Here is a 17987-nt window from a genome sequence, read left to right as displayed (position 1 = left end):
ATATAACTAGAATACTGCTAAAAGCGGCGTTAAACCCAACTCACTCACTCACCCAAAACTGCGGTAGCCTAGGGGAAATTGTTAGTGCGGTCCCGGAGTTTTGAAGGTCCAGTCTGTTCGAAATCTGCATGTTGAGGATCGGACGCATAGAAAAGAAGCTGCTCTTTGAATGCGAGCATCCATGCTAAACTGCGGCATGGCATCTAGTGTACGTCCCTATATAAGTGCAACAAATCTTAAACACGATGTTAAACCGCATTTTACCACCTAACCACACACGCACGTGAATGCACGTTAAGCCCCTTTTCGCCACCTCGCATAATGCGGGACAAGTAACATTCCCTAATTACAAATATTGTTATAAAAATACAAAAATCTGTAAAACATGAGCACAAAATTCACGAAGAGACACGCACCATTTATTAAGTGTGAAGATTAAGCTGTACATTCTTACGTGAAGACAAGTCACAAAACGCAATGTAGTTCAAGCTCGAGATTAACCTGCGCATGTTTTCATTACGAATGCATGCATTGACCGTGACGACGTCGTGCCTCCCAGTGATTTTCACTTAATAAAATAACAAAAAACATGTGCTGCAAAATGGAACAAAGTCCAAAAGGAATTATTCAGTTATAACATCAGGAACCAGTGTCTTTAATGTCACGTTGTAAGCCATAGGAACCTTTACCAAATGAATACCCATGAAGAAACAGGTTAGATAAAGTCTTAACCTATGGTTAAGGGATCGGGATCGGATTTTAAGACTCGTTGACGTATACCAATTGCGTAGATCGATGCTCATGATATCAATCACCGAACTGTCTGATCCAGACCACCGTCATATAGCTGAGTGCGGCGTTAAAAAACAAACAAACAAACGAATTTACACTAACTTGGTACAGTTATGCCAGGACTTCATCAGTTTAAGCAACAGGAATTCTAGATCAGAACCCTGAACCACCGTCTGAGGAAATCGGGTACAAGAAACCATTGATTATAGTCATTGACAGGAGTGGCCCTGTTGGTTTTGTCATCTAGTCGGATGCCTGCACGACTTCCATGTGAAATAACTAAATAAAGGTTCACATCACCATGACAAAAAGCTATACTGCCGGGTAAAAGGAAGAATACACTCATATGTGATGGTGGCTATATAAAAGGACCAAGAAATGGTTATTTGATGTTGAAGTATTTGATACGGGTACCATAGTTGTATTTTGGACATCAGTTGGCAGTTTTTGGATGGCTGTTGTCAGCATTGTAACGGTTTCATAACGTTTATAATTTTTGGTCAAAGTGTAACTTACTTTTGCCCGACATTGTTGTTTGAGAGGTATCACAAGTACCAAAACGGTTTTGATATATATTACGGTGCAACATTTATAGGACTATACCACCAAAGCATATTTTCAACAAAGCAGTCTAAAAGTTTCTTCTGTATGGTGTACATGCTGTACCTATGCCGGAGTCATGTCAACCACAGAAACCTCTTGTCTTGGAGTAGAACAGCTAACTCTTCGAGGTATGGTCGGTATAATTTGTCCAGCAAAAGACGAGTTTCTTTTAGCATCGGTCCAGCTTTCTTCTTGTTCTCAGTGACGTGCATATGAGGTATGTTTACAACACTAGTCAAGAATTCTTCATTGTAATCTGAAATAAGTTTCACCGATCATTGAAAATTTTTTTTTATTGCATAAATCTTTGTTATATATTCGTTGTTTCAATTCTGCTTTGTTTTCATGATATTCATATTAAACATCTGGTAAATAATCAAACACTGTTCGTAGTTGACCTTTCAAGAAGTTGTGGCAGTCCTCTATCCTCAATACTCGTCACGATATGGCTGAAATATTGCCGATGTGACATAAAGCATTACCTCACTCACTCACTCTATCCTCAATAATGTGTTGTTATTATAAACAAAATATAAGAACATATGAAACATAAAACTTCAACGGCATCTGGATTAATTACAGAAAACCATTCTATTGGGAGCAAAGGGAAAAATAAAGATGTAAATCATAAGAATAGATCACAGGAAATGAGTGAAAATACATATTTAGTAAATATATATATGACAACTTACTTAATTTCAAATAATCATACACTTTTCGCAGCGTTCCCTTCATGTCGTGATTGTAGTCCTCCGTCCTTAGTATAAGAAAATTTTCTCTCCTAAAAACATTCAGCCATTCCTTCATATACACTGAGTAATATCCGATGAAGATGCGTGTCTGAAGAAGATAAGCATTATAAGACAGATGTACGACAATTGAAACATAATAATAATAATGCACTATAGAAAACAAAGATGACTAAAAAACGTTTTATCACAAATCTATATCCAATGTAGGTTTTGTATCCATATTCCAGTGCAAAAAATGTTCGTGCCTGTAATTTCATGATTATCAGTTAAACGCGTGATTGTTTCTTCATGCTTTGGGCATTTTCAGTGATATAGTTGCGTTGAGACTTTCCTTGTGTGCCACTAGGAAGTGGATTTGAAGATTTTGCCAAAGGACATTGATTAACACTATCAAGGTCGCGCAATCCATCATATTGTTGTTGGTTTGTTGTTTTACACCGTACTCAGCAATATTCCAGCTATATGACGGCGGTCAGTAAATAATCGAGTATGGACCAGATAATCCAGTGATTGATATCATGAGCATCGATCCACGCTATTGGGATCGATGACATGCTTCAACCAAGTCAGCGAGGCTGACCTCCCGATCCCGTTAGTCGCCCCTCACGACAAGCATAGTCGCCTTTTACGGCAAGCATGGGTTGCTGAAGACGGGTCTCCATCATATTGCTTTTTGTTGCTGAATGTATAATCTGCGACTGATGACGCAATATTTGGAATGGTCAGTCAGACATTCATACCTACCTTCTTTCGTTTAAATATTCATATTTATTCACTTGGTGTTTGTAATTCTCATTCCATTGAATACGATCACGCATGTGAATTGATGGATATTAAGCATATTTGTGGTGCGCTTCCTTCACCTTTACATACGATTGCCAATTTGCGACTTCTCTGAGCTGGCCAATTGCTGCCATTTCCTAACATTGTGACAAACATGTAGTGGTGTGTGTACACACACAGAAGCACGGTATAAGTGTACGATGTGATGATACAAAAGTAACACCACGGTGCTATTACAAGAACAACGGCGTGACAATCCCATTCAGCTGCTCCCTGCCTCTTCCTCACAAATAACCATTGCCTGCAAGATGGCGACAGTAGGACGACACGGACGCGGGGTGCTGTTATACGAAGCCATGAACAGATCCTGCGAGGAGGTGATACGATGGCACGAAAGTGTCATGCGATGACCCAAGGTTCTTGTGGATCGTGACTTCGTTAAACCTAATCACATACATGTACCCCATCTGACAAATGACATCTGAAAGTTCAGACATGATCCATGGGAGATCTAGATTGTTACTAAACTACTAAAACACATGTTAAATATTTCAAATATGTGATTTACAGCAATATTGAAATATACCTTCCTACTGAGCTTATGTTGACTCGATATAGTGTAAACACGTATTTCAATGCAAATTTGCACAGACATACATATTAACAGTTAGCTGCTGGAAACAGTGTATATGATGTTGCAAAATAAATCTGGAAGCCAGACAAGACTTGGATTCTGGAATTACTATTTGTTTATAAAGTAAACTACGTTTATAACGAACACGTTTATACCAAAGTTACGGATGTAACGAACTGTTTCCTGGGTCCCGTCCATTTGCTGTATATAGGCTGTATATGTGCCTACAACGAACTACGGTTATAACGAATTGAAATTATAATATAATAAATAAATAATAATTACAATAATTAAATATAGCTGCAAGCAGCGATGTCGGGCTCCCGCTGTGTAAGAATTGTGGAAGCGGATCCTGTTCTATTCATAGATGTACTTTTGTAAAATTGCACTTTGGTTATACAGAGTACTAAAAACCATTGAAACTGAGTTCTTAATAAAACTAATTGATTACCATTAAGGCATTTTCTCCTGTTGTTATATAAAAGCATTCGGATATGCGGAAGGATATGTGCTATACTGTGCACGACTATAATATGATCTGGATTATCAATAGGATATTTCACCTGTCCGTTTTGACCAAGAAAAAAATTCCCATTTTGGCCCTGTACCTGTTAAGTATGGAAGATACCAGCATGCAGAGGTGTTGGTGACTTGTTATTGTAATATGCAGGAAATGGATCTTGTAATTTGACCCGTGCTCAGGGATGAGATGGCTTGGGACATTATCTAACAGTAAGAACACATGTCAGTCATCTCTTGTCATCTCCTTGTTGAAGCAATTCAACCAATCAGCTAAGAAAACCCCAAGTCTTCCAAGCGTTTGTGATCAAAGTTTAAAAGAAGATTAGCTGTAAACACAATGGAGATCAATGCACTTAAGTAGGTTGAGAAAGGGACTGGTTTCTAAACCATAATGATATGGGTAAATAATACTCCTTAAAGTTGGCATTATATCTGGGATCTTTCAGGAAAAAATGGAAGTATCAAAAATGAACAGGTTCGTATTATAAAAAGGTAAGTTGATAGTGCGGAAATCCGTTCCAAAGAAAATAAGGCATTTTATAAAAAGAAAACCAAACATGTTGTACAACGATCCTTTTAGACAGGGAGCAACTGAACGGATCTAGTGTACAAGTACGGGAAACTGTGCACTTTCCACTGGCAGAATGTATTACAAACAGCGTGAAGAGAATCTATACAGAAACAGACTATAGAAGTCGCTACTATTGAAAGGAAGTGAACATATAAATGGTCTGTTATTACTTGAAATTGTGGTAATACAATTAAGACAAGTACCAGTAAATTAAACGGAAAGTTCAGCGATATTAAATCACAAACGTACAAAATGCGTGCTTTCTGCTGGCAGAGACTACTGAAAACAGCGTGAAGAAAATCCATAATGAAACAGACTATAGAAATCGCTGCTATCGAAACATGAAGTTAACATATCACCCGTCGGTTACTATACTTGGAAGTTGCGGTAATACAATTATGACAAGTACGAGTAAATTAATCGGAGGGTTCAGGAATATCAAACTTTCAATCACAAACCTACCGTAAATCCCGCAGTCCGAAAAAGATTTATGAAGGAGGTGTTTCCCTGGGGTGGGGAGGTAGGGTCCGTTTTGACTGGAGGAGCCCACACTTGGCTCTCGGATGACCCCGCTGCCAGAAGCTTAGGTAATCCGATATAGCGCTACCACTGGTTCACTCTCCATTGCCGTGCACGTGGATCACGTTCCAATATGCACCCGACCGACCGACCGACCCGGCCGCATGGGACTGAGGTACGCTGACACGCTGTGAGGCCAATACACATGTATGCGCAGTTCTTTGCTTAACTCTGTTGACAATGTGTATTGTGAATTCGCGCCAATTGATGCAGATATTAGTTTTCACATAACAAACACACGATGTCGTTATTTACTCTCAGCTACACTGTTTTCTATGCAGAACCATTGAACATGCGAGCGCAAACGTAAATGTATTTCTATAGTCCGTTTCTGCTTGCGTTATCCATCAGCTGTATAAACACTGTATCTCATTGACCCTGGTAACTGATTTCTGTAGTCCACAGCCGAAAACTATACACAAAGCTCACGTACTGCAGACTGTAGTTTGGTATATAAATAAACCTATACCACTGGTCTATCGACAATCATGTAGCGTATAGCGCAAAGAGGACACAGTATTACTGGCGATTGAAGTGCAGTGAACGGGACGTAGTTGTGATTCTATGGCTGCTTCTTTCAGTGTCTTTTACTTTAAAAAATGTTTGAAGAGTTCGTAAAGCACCCATGTCACCCCCACTAAATGACATTTTCAGAACATGTGAAATAAGAGTTTGATGTATGTAGGATTTGTGATTTGTGACTGCATTTTAATATCGAATTGCACATGTAAATACTAAAGATTGCCTAGTCTGCCAGTTATAGAATGATCTGGTTAGGAGCAAGATGCTGAAAGATGTTGTTATACATAAATTATGCATAATTTCTCTCCCCGTCGTCTTATTTCCTATGTCGCTACAATTGGTCGTGGTAGCACAGACATCCCCACTCAATATACATATACCAAATCTGGTCGAAATCGGACGAGTAGTTTCGGAGTTACGGGTATTTAGAGTTCAGCTACGGGTATTTAGAGTTGTGCTATTTGTCAAGTTTATGGACCTGGGCCAAAGAGTGCTATTTTCAACTCTCTGTAGTTTCGTTGTCTGTTGAGCTAGAGTTAATCTGTTTGGTATTCTGGAATCGCCAGGACAAGGGCTATCAGGGCAACATATCACATACGTATATTTTCATTGAAGTTGTTAGTATGGTACTTGGAGCCAAAGTCTGGAGAGTTTGGAAGCTTTCGAGCTGGTAGTTTGAGCTGAGGAGATTTTGGGAGTCAAGTACTGAGATATCTGCTAAAAAACAGTGCAAAAACACTTAATCCGATCTGGAGGCCAAACGAAGCAATTTCGCTACATTGGATGTGTAGAGAATTTGTTGGCCATCTGATTGCGCACCAGTTCAAGAATTTTGGAAGTCTTTGGAGCTTTCGTGGCGGAGATATTAGCTGTTGAAATCGCGATTTTTAAAGTTGTTTTGAGTTATCTGCCCTTAGTCTTTGAGTCTAGAGTCTTGGGATTTTTGTGGTATCTGCTTCAGGACCTAAGCTATCTTTGTGGAAATTTTGAAGAGATTCTGAGCAGTAGTTTTGGAGGTAGGATTGGAACAAAAATCGGCGGAATAATAATAATAATAATAATAATAATAATAATAATAAATAATAATAATAATAATAAATCGAACAATTACAATAGGGCTCTTGCCAGGATGGCAGGGAGCCCTAATAAGAAATCCTTATTTTTGCGATTTTGGCACTTTTGACCCTGGGATCGGGTAGCTGGACTAAAACCATTTAAAAAAATTCAAGGTCACCAAGGTCACGGGGTCAAGGTCATTTAGGTGGTCCGTAAAACGAAAATGTACTTTTTTTGGCGAGCTCTCACGCGACTGTTATTGCATGTATGGTGGAAGTGGTTGGTAATTATGCATTACCCCGACCAGTTCTAGCACATGTATAGGTAAATTTTGATGATATGCATGTCCGCCGTCCGTCCGCGCGTCTGTCCACCAAAACTCTGTTTTGTCATTTTCTCACGTACTATCTAACTTACAAAGCTGAAACTTTGCAGACATCTTCCCATGGTCTGTATCTAATAGTGCTGGGAATATCAATTCATTTCGTTGTCAAGTTTGGTTTCCATGGCAACCTGACGAAGAAAAACTTAAATCCAAGATGGCGGCCAAACGGCTGGAAATATCCATTTTGACGGCCCGATCGAAAATGATCGCTATCTCATGACGGTGTCACATGCAAAATATGGTAGCTATTGGAGCAATTTTGGCGGAGATATATGCTGTTTTGTGCCGTTTTTATCACTTTTGGCATTTTCACGGTCTTTAATCCAATATGGACGCTAAATGACGCAACTTTTGACAAACAGCTAAGAACAGGAAATGTTCAGCGTCTGATGCTGGTGCATTGTGGTAATTTGTAGCACTTTCTATCAAGAACTTTAGCAGCTACGTAGTTTACAAAGTAAAAATATGAGAGGCTAGCTAAATCCAATATGGCCGCCACATCACGTGACTTTTGACATAAGAGCAAGAATAGATCTTGTTCAGCAACCAAAGCAAGACTCATCAGTAGTTGTTCAAGTGCCTTACCTGATAAGTTTCCAATGCTAGAGCTTGCTAAAGATGTCCTATAAAAAGTTTGAAAATAACTTTCAGCCGGAAGTTGCAGTCAATATGGCGGCCATTGAAGACATATCTCAGAATTTTTTCTTTGAAGTTGTTAGTATGGTACTTGGAGCCAAAGTCTGGAGAGTTTGGAAGCTTTCGAGCTGGTAGTTTGAGCTGAGGAGATTTTGGGAGTCAAGTACTGAGATATCTGCTAAAAAACAGTGCAAAAACACTTAATCCGATCTGGAGGCCAAACGAAGCAATTTCGCTACATTGGATGTGTAGAGAATTTGTTGGCCATCTGATTGCGCACCAGTTCAAGAATTTTGGAAGTCTTTGGAGCTTTCGTGGCGGAGATATTAGCTGTTGAAATCGCGATTTTTAAAGTTGTTTTGAGTTATCTGCCCTTAGTCTTTGAGTCTAGAGTCTTGGGATTTTTGTGGTATCTGCTTCAGGACCTAAGCTATCTTTGTGGAAATTTTGAAGAGATTCTGAGCAGTAGTTTTGGAGGTAGGATTGGAACAAAAATCGGCGGAATAATAATAATAATAATAATAATAATAATAATAATAAATAATAATAATAATAATAAATCGAACAATTACAATAGGGCTCTTGCCAGGATGGCAGGGAGCCCTAATAAGAAATCCTTATTTTTGCGATTTTGGCACTTTTGACCCTGGGATCGGGTAGCTGGACTAAAACCATTTAAAAAAATTCAAGGTCACCAAGGTCACGGGGTCAAGGTCATTTAGGTGGTCCGTAAAACGAAAATGTACTTTTTTTGGCGAGCTCTCACGCGACTGTTATTGCATGTATGGTGGAAGTGGTTGGTAATTATGCATTACCCCGACCAGTTCTAGCACATGTATAGGTAAATTTTGATGATATGCATGTCCGCCGTCCGTCCGCGCGTCTGTCCACCAAAACTCTGTTTTGTCATTTTCTCACGTACTATCTAACTTACAAAGCTGAAACTTTGCAGACATCTTCCCATGGTCTGTATCTAATAGTGCTGGGAATATCAATTCATTTCGTTGTCAAGTTTGGTTTCCATGGCAACCTGACGAAGAAAAACTTAAATCCAAGATGGCGGCCAAACGGCTGGAAATATCCATTTTGACGGCCCGATCGAAAATGATCGCTATCTCATGACGGTGTCACATGCAAAATATGGTAGCTATTGGAGCAATTTTGGCGGAGATATATGCTGTTTTGTGCCGTTTTTATCACTTTTGGCATTTTCACGGTCTTTAATCCAATATGGACGCTAAATGACGCAACTTTTGACAAACAGCTAAGAACAGGAAATGTTCAGCGTCTGATGCTGGTGCATTGTGGTAATTTGTAGCACTTTCTATCAAGAACTTTAGCAGCTACGTAGTTTACAAAGTAAAAATATGAGAGGCTAGCTAAATCCAATATGGCCGCCACATCACGTGACTTTTGACATAAGAGCAAGAATAGATCTTGTTCAGCAACCAAAGCAAGACTCATCAGTAGTTGTTCAAGTGCCTTACCTGATAAGTTTCCAATGCTAGAGCTTGCTAAAGATGTCCTATAAAAAGTTTGAAAATAACTTTCAGCCGGAAGTTGCAGTCAATATGGCGGCCATTGAAGACATATCTCAGAATTTTTTCTTTGAAGTTGTTAGTATGGTACTTGGAGCCAAAGTCTGGAGAGTTTGGAAGCTTTCGAGCTGGTAGTTTGAGCTGAGGAGATTTTGGGAGTCAAGTACTGAGATATCTGCTAAAAAACAGTGCAAAAACACTTAATCCGATCTGGAGGCCAAACGAAGCAATTTCGCTACATTGGATGTGTAGAGAATTTGTTGGCCATCTGATTGCGCACCAGTTCAAGAATTTTGGAAGTCTTTGGAGCTTTCGTGGCGGAGATATTAGCTGTTGAAATCGCGATTTTTAAAGTTGTTTTGAGTTATCTGCCCTTAGTCTTTGAGTCTAGAGTCTTGGGATTTTTGTGGTATCTGCTTCAGGACCTAAGCTATCTTTGTGGAAATTTTGAAGAGATTCTGAGCAGTAGTTTTGGAGGTAGGATTGGAACAAAAATCGGCGGAATAATAATAATAATAATAATAATAATAATAATAAATAATAATAATAATAATAAATCGAACAATTACAATAGGGCTCTTGCCAGGATGGCAGGGAGCCCTAATAAGAAATCCTTATTTTTGCGATTTTGGCACTTTTGACCCTGGGATCGGGTAGCTGGACTAAAACCATTTAAAAAAATTCAAGGTCACCAAGGTCACGGGGTCAAGGTCATTTAGGTGGTCCGTAAAACGAAAATGTACTTTTTTTGGCGAGCTCTCACGCGACTGTTATTGCATGTATGGTGGAAGTGGTTGGTAATTATGCATTACCCCGACCAGTTCTAGCACATGTATAGGTAAATTTTGATGATATGCATGTCCGCCGTCCGTCCGCGCGTCTGTCCACCAAAACTCTGTTTTGTCATTTTCTCACGTACTATCTAACTTACAAAGCTGAAACTTTGCAGACATCTTCCCATGGTCTGTATCTAATAGTGCTGGGAATATCAATTCATTTCGTTGTCAAGTTTGGTTTCCATGGCAACCTGACGAAGAAAAACTTAAATCCAAGATGGCGGCCAAACGGCTGGAAATATCCATTTTGACGGCCCGATCGAAAATGATCGCTATCTCATGACGGTGTCACATGCAAAATATGGTAGCTATTGGAGCAATTTTGGCGGAGATATATGCTGTTTTGTGCCGTTTTTATCACTTTTGGCATTTTCACGGTCTTTAATCCAATATGGACGCTAAATGACGCAACTTTTGACAAACAGCTAAGAACAGGAAATGTTCAGCGTCTGATGCTGGTGCATTGTGGTAATTTGTAGCACTTTCTATCAAGAACTTTAGCAGCTACGTAGTTTACAAAGTAAAAATATGAGAGGCTAGCTAAATCCAATATGGCCGCCACATCACGTGACTTTTGACATAAGAGCAAGAATAGATCTTGTTCAGCAACCAAAGCAAGACTCATCAGTAGTTGTTCAAGTGCCTTACCTGATAAGTTTCCAATGCTAGAGCTTGCTAAAGATGTCCTATAAAAAGTTTGAAAATAACTTTCAGCCGGAAGTTGCAGTCAATATGGCGGCCATTGAAGACATATCTCAGAATTTTTTCTTTGAAGTTGTTAGTATGGTACTTGGAGCCAAAGTCTGGAGAGTTTGGAAGCTTTCGAGCTGGTAGTTTGAGCTGAGGAGATTTTGGGAGTCAAGTACTGAGATATCTGCTAAAAAACAGTGCAAAAACACTTAATCCGATCTGGAGGCCAAACGAAGCAATTTCGCTACATTGGATGTGTAGAGAATTTGTTGGCCATCTGATTGCGCACCAGTTCAAGAATTTTGGAAGTCTTTGGAGCTTTCGTGGCGGAGATATTAGCTGTTGAAATCGCGATTTTTAAAGTTGTTTTGAGTTATCTGCCCTTAGTCTTTGAGTCTAGAGTCTTGGGATTTTTGTGGTATCTGCTTCAGGACCTAAGCTATCTTTGTGGAAATTTTGAAGAGATTCTGAGCAGTAGTTTTGGAGGTAGGATTGGAACAAAAATCGGCGGAATAATAATAATAATAATAATAATAATAATAATAATAAATAATAATAATAATAATAAATCGAACAATTACAATAGGGCTCTTGCCAGGATGGCAGGGAGCCCTAATAAGAAATCCTTATTTTTGCGATTTTGGCACTTTTGACCCTGGGATCGGGTAGCTGGACTAAAACCATTTAAAAAAATTCAAGGTCACCAAGGTCACGGGGTCAAGGTCATTTAGGTGGTCCGTAAAACGAAAATGTACTTTTTTTGGCGAGCTCTCACGCGACTGTTATTGCATGTATGGTGGAAGTGGTTGGTAATTATGCATTACCCCGACCAGTTCTAGCACATGTATAGGTAAATTTTGATGATATGCATGTCCGCCGTCCGTCCGCGCGTCTGTCCACCAAAACTCTGTTTTGTCATTTTCTCACGTACTATCTAACTTACAAAGCTGAAACTTTGCAGACATCTTCCCATGGTCTGTATCTAATAGTGCTGGGAATATCAATTCATTTCGTTGTCAAGTTTGGTTTCCATGGCAACCTGACGAAGAAAAACTTAAATCCAAGATGGCGGCCAAACGGCTGGAAATATCCATTTTGACGGCCCGATCGAAAATGATCGCTATCTCATGACGGTGTCACATGCAAAATATGGTAGCTATTGGAGCAATTTTGGCGGAGATATATGCTGTTTTGTGCCGTTTTTATCACTTTTGGCATTTTCACGGTCTTTAATCCAATATGGACGCTAAATGACGCAACTTTTGACAAACAGCTAAGAACAGGAAATGTTCAGCGTCTGATGCTGGTGCATTGTGGTAATTTGTAGCACTTTCTATCAAGAACTTTAGCAGCTACGTAGTTTACAAAGTAAAAATATGAGAGGCTAGCTAAATCCAATATGGCCGCCACATCACGTGACTTTTGACATAAGAGCAAGAATAGATCTTGTTCAGCAACCAAAGCAAGACTCATCAGTAGTTGTTCAAGTGCCTTACCTGATAAGTTTCCAATGCTAGAGCTTGCTAAAGATGTCCTATAAAAAGTTTGAAAATAACTTTCAGCCGGAAGTTGCAGTCAATATGGCGGCCATTGAAGACATATCTCAGAATTTTTTCTTTGAAGTTGTTAGTATGGTACTTGGAGCCAAAGTCTGGAGAGTTTGGAAGCTTTCGAGCTGGTAGTTTGAGCTGAGGAGATTTTGGGAGTCAAGTACTGAGATATCTGCTAAAAAACAGTGCAAAAACACTTAATCCGATCTGGAGGCCAAACGAAGCAATTTCGCTACATTGGATGTGTAGAGAATTTGTTGGCCATCTGATTGCGCACCAGTTCAAGAATTTTGGAAGTCTTTGGAGCTTTCGTGGCGGAGATATTAGCTGTTGAAATCGCGATTTTTAAAGTTGTTTTGAGTTATCTGCCCTTAGTCTTTGAGTCTAGAGTCTTGGGATTTTTGTGGTATCTGCTTCAGGACCTAAGCTATCTTTGTGGAAATTTTGAAGAGATTCTGAGCAGTAGTTTTGGAGGTAGGATTGGAACAAAAATCGGCGGAATAATAATAATAATAATAATAATAATAATAATAAATAATAATAATAATAATAAATCGAACAATTACAATAGGGCTCTTGCCAGGATGGCAGGGAGCCCTAATAAGAAATCCTTATTTTTGCGATTTTGGCACTTTTGACCCTGGGATCGGGTAGCTGGACTAAAACCATTTAAAAAAATTCAAGGTCACCAAGGTCACGGGGTCAAGGTCATTTAGGTGGTCCGTAAAACGAAAATGTACTTTTTTTGGCGAGCTCTCACGCGACTGTTATTGCATGTATGGTGGAAGTGGTTGGTAATTATGCATTACCCCGACCAGTTCTAGCACATGTATAGGTAAATTTTGATGATATGCATGTCCGCCGTCCGTCCGCGCGTCTGTCCACCAAAACTCTGTTTTGTCATTTTCTCACGTACTATCTAACTTACAAAGCTGAAACTTTGCAGACATCTTCCCATGGTCTGTATCTAATAGTGCTGGGAATATCAATTCATTTCGTTGTCAAGTTTGGTTTCCATGGCAACCTGACGAAGAAAAACTTAAATCCAAGATGGCGGCCAAACGGCTGGAAATATCCATTTTGACGGCCCGATCGAAAATGATCGCTATCTCATGACGGTGTCACATGCAAAATATGGTAGCTATTGGAGCAATTTTGGCGGAGATATATGCTGTTTTGTGCCGTTTTTATCACTTTTGGCATTTTCACGGTCTTTAATCCAATATGGACGCTAAATGACGCAACTTTTGACAAACAGCTAAGAACAGGAAATGTTCAGCGTCTGATGCTGGTGCATTGTGGTAATTTGTAGCACTTTCTATCAAGAACTTTAGCAGCTACGTAGTTTACAAAGTAAAAATATGAGAGGCTAGCTAAATCCAATATGGCCGCCACATCACGTGACTTTTGACATAAGAGCAAGAATAGATCTTGTTCAGCAACCAAAGCAAGACTCATCAGTAGTTGTTCAAGTGCCTTACCTGATAAGTTTCCAATGCTAGAGCTTGCTAAAGATGTCCTATAAAAAGTTTGAAAATAACTTTCAGCCGGAAGTTGCAGTCAATATGGCGGCCATTGAAGACATATCTCAGAATTTTTTCTTTGAAGTTGTTAGTATGGTACTTGGAGCCAAAGTCTGGAGAGTTTGGAAGCTTTCGAGCTGGTAGTTTGAGCTGAGGAGATTTTGGGAGTCAAGTACTGAGATATCTGCTAAAAAACAGTGCAAAAACACTTAATCCGATCTGGAGGCCAAACGAAGCAATTTCGCTACATTGGATGTGTAGAGAATTTGTTGGCCATCTGATTGCGCACCAGTTCAAGAATTTTGGAAGTCTTTGGAGCTTTCGTGGCGGAGATATTAGCTGTTGAAATCGCGATTTTTAAAGTTGTTTTGAGTTATCTGCCCTTAGTCTTTGAGTCTAGAGTCTTGGGATTTTTGTGGTATCTGCTTCAGGACCTAAGCTATCTTTGTGGAAATTTTGAAGAGATTCTGAGCAGTAGTTTTGGAGGTAGGATTGGAACAAAAATCGGCGGAATAATAATAATAATAATAATAATAATAATAATAATAAATAATAATAATAATAATAAATCGAACAATTACAATAGGGCTCTTGCCAGGATGGCAGGGAGCCCTAATAAGAAATCCTTATTTTTGCGATTTTGGCACTTTTGACCCTGGGATCGGGTAGCTGGACTAAAACCATTTAAAAAAATTCAAGGTCACCAAGGTCACGGGGTCAAGGTCATTTAGGTGGTCCGTAAAACGAAAATGTACTTTTTTTGGCGAGCTCTCACGCGACTGTTATTGCATGTATGGTGGAAGTGGTTGGTAATTATGCATTACCCCGACCAGTTCTAGCACATGTATAGGTAAATTTTGATGATATGCATGTCCGCCGTCCGTCCGCGCGTCTGTCCACCAAAACTCTGTTTTGTCATTTTCTCACGTACTATCTAACTTACAAAGCTGAAACTTTGCAGACATCTTCCCATGGTCTGTATCTAATAGTGCTGGGAATATCAATTCATTTCGTTGTCAAGTTTGGTTTCCATGGCAACCTGACGAAGAAAAACTTAAATCCAAGATGGCGGCCAAACGGCTGGAAATATCCATTTTGACGGCCCGATCGAAAATGATCGCTATCTCATGACGGTGTCACATGCAAAATATGGTAGCTATTGGAGCAATTTTGGCGGAGATATATGCTGTTTTGTGCCGTTTTTATCACTTTTGGCATTTTCACGGTCTTTAATCCAATATGGACGCTAAATGACGCAACTTTTGACAAACAGCTAAGAACAGGAAATGTTCAGCGTCTGATGCTGGTGCATTGTGGTAATTTGTAGCACTTTCTATCAAGAACTTTAGCAGCTACGTAGTTTACAAAGTAAAAATATGAGAGGCTAGCTAAATCCAATATGGCCGCCACATCACGTGACTTTTGACATAAGAGCAAGAATAGATCTTGTTCAGCAACCAAAGCAAGACTCATCAGTAGTTGTTCAAGTGCCTTACCTGATAAGTTTCCAATGCTAGAGCTTGCTAAAGATGTCCTATAAAAAGTTTGAAAATAACTTTCAGCCGGAAGTTGCAGTCAATATGGCGGCCATTGAAGACATATCTCAGAATTTTTTCTTTGAAGTTGTTAGTATGGTACTTGGAGCCAAAGTCTGGAGAGTTTGGAAGCTTTCGAGCTGGTAGTTTGAGCTGAGGAGATTTTGGGAGTCAAGTACTGAGATATCTGCTAAAAAACAGTGCAAAAACACTTAATCCGATCTGGAGGCCAAACGAAGCAATTTCGCTACATTGGATGTGTAGAGAATTTGTTGGCCATCTGATTGCGCACCAGTTCAAGAATTTTGGAAGTCTTTGGAGCTTTCGTGGCGGAGATATTAGCTGTTGAAATCGCGATTTTTAAAGTTGTTTTGAGTTATCTGCCCTTAGTCTTTGAGTCTAGAGTCTTGGGATTTTTGTGGTATCTGCTTCAGGACCTAAGCTATCTTTGTGGAAATTTTGAAGAGATTCTGAGCAGTAGTTTTGGAGGTAGGATTGGAACAAAAATCGGCGGAATAATAATAATAATAATAATAATAATAATAATAAATAATAATAATAATAATAAATCGAACAATTACAATAGGGCTCTTGCCAGGATGGCAGGGAGCCCTAATAAGAAATCCTTATTTTTGCGATTTTGGCACTTTTGACCCTGGGATCGGGTAGCTGGACTAAAACCATTTAAAAAAATTCAAGGTCACCAAGGTCACGGGGTCAAGGTCATTTAGGTGGTCCGTAAAACGAAAATGTACTTTTTTTGGCGAGCTCTCACGCGACTGTTATTGCATGTATGGTGGAAGTGGTTGGTAATTATGCATTACCCCGACCAGTTCTAGCACATGTATAGGTAAATTTTGATGATATGCATGTCCGCCGTCCGTCCGCGCGTCTGTCCACCAAAACTCTGTTTTGTCATTTTCTCACGTACTATCTAACTTACAAAGCTGAAACTTTGCAGACATCTTCCCATGGTCTGTATCTAATAGTGCTGGGAATATCAATTCATTTCGTTGTCAAGTTTGGTTTCCATGGCAACCTGACGAAGAAAAACTTAAATCCAAGATGGCGGCCAAACGGCTGGAAATATCCATTTTGACGGCCCGATCGAAAATGATCGCTATCTCATGACGGTGTCACATGCAAAATATGGTAGCTATTGGAGCAATTTTGGCGGAGATATATGCTGTTTTGTGCCGTTTTTATCACTTTTGGCATTTTCACGGTCTTTAATCCAATATGGACGCTAAATGACGCAACTTTTGACAAACAGCTAAGAACAGGAAATGTTCAGCGTCTGATGCTGGTGCATTGTGGTAATTTGTAGCACTTTCTATCAAGAACTTTAGCAGCTACGTAGTTTACAAAGTAAAAATATGAGAGGCTAGCTAAATCCAATATGGCCGCCACATCACGTGACTTTTGACATAAGAGCAAGAATAGATCTTGTTCAGCAACCAAAGCAAGACTCATCAGTAGTTGTTCAAGTGCCTTACCTGATAAGTTTCCAATGCTAGAGCTTGCTAAAGATGTCCTATAAAAAGTTTGAAAATAACTTTCAGCCGGAAGTTGCAGTCAATATGGCGGCCATTGAAGACATATCTCAGAATTTTTTCTTTGAAGTTGTTAGTATGGTACTTGGAGCCAAAGTCTGGAGAGTTTGGAAGCTTTCGAGCTGGTAGTTTGAGCTGAGGAGATTTTGGGAGTCAAGTACTGAGATATCTGCTAAAAAACAGTGCAAAAACACTTAATCCGATCTGGAGGCCAAACGAAGCAATTTCGCTACATTGGATGTGTAGAGAATTTGTTGGCCATCTGATTGCGCACCAGTTCAAGAATTTTGGAAGTCTTTGGAGCTTTCGTGGCGGAGATATTAGCTGTTGAAATCGCGATTTTTAAAGTTGTTTTGAGTTATCTGCCCTTAGTCTTTGAGTCTAGAGTCTTGGGATTTTTGTGGTATCTGCTTCAGGACCTAAGCTATCTTTGTGGAAATTTTGAAGAGATTCTGAGCAGTAGTTTTGGAGGTAGGATTGGAACAAAAATCGGCGGAATAATAATAATAATAATAATAATAATAATAATAATAAATAATAATAATAATAATAAATCGAACAATTACAATAGGGCTCTTGCCAGGATGGCAGGGAGCCCTAATAAGAAATCCTTATTTTTGCGATTTTGGCACTTTTGACCCTGGGATCGGGTAGCTGGACTAAAACCATTTAAAAAAATTCAAGGTCACCAAGGTCACGGGGTCAAGGTCATTTAGGTGGTCCGTAAAACGAAAATGTACTTTTTTTGGCGAGCTCTCACGCGACTGTTATTGCATGTATGGTGGAAGTGGTTGGTAATTATGCATTACCCCGACCAGTTCTAGCACATGTATAGGTAAATTTTGATGATATGCATGTCCGCCGTCCGTCCGCGCGTCTGTCCACCAAAACTCTGTTTTGTCATTTTCTCACGTACTATCTAACTTA

At 39.5% G+C, this 17987-nt stretch overlaps 1 protein-coding gene across 1 annotated transcript in view; it reads right to left on the bottom strand.

Annotated features, from left to right (window-relative positions):
• Positions 1–434: 434 nt before the first annotated feature.
• Positions 435–17987, bottom strand: part of LOC124149095 (carbohydrate sulfotransferase 15-like) — a 37760-nt gene continuing 20207 nt past the window's right edge. Inside the window, exons 5-6 of the mRNA XM_048380638.1 lie at positions 2088–2235; positions 435–1651 (exon numbers count right to left, since the gene is read on the bottom strand). Coding sequence (XP_048236595.1) covers positions 1470–1651; positions 2088–2235 — 330 coding nt within the window. The 3' untranslated portion in view covers positions 435–1469. The remainder of the gene's footprint in view (positions 1652–2087; positions 2236–17987) is intronic.

The sequence above is a fragment of the Haliotis rufescens genome, unplaced genomic scaffold (genome assembly GCF_023055435.1).
Source record: "Haliotis rufescens isolate VD_foot unplaced genomic scaffold, xgHalRufe1.0.p SCAF_32, whole genome shotgun sequence".
Classification (NCBI taxonomy): domain Eukaryota; kingdom Metazoa; phylum Mollusca; class Gastropoda; order Lepetellida; family Haliotidae; genus Haliotis; species Haliotis rufescens.
This window is presented reverse-complemented; position numbering and strand designations above follow the sequence as displayed.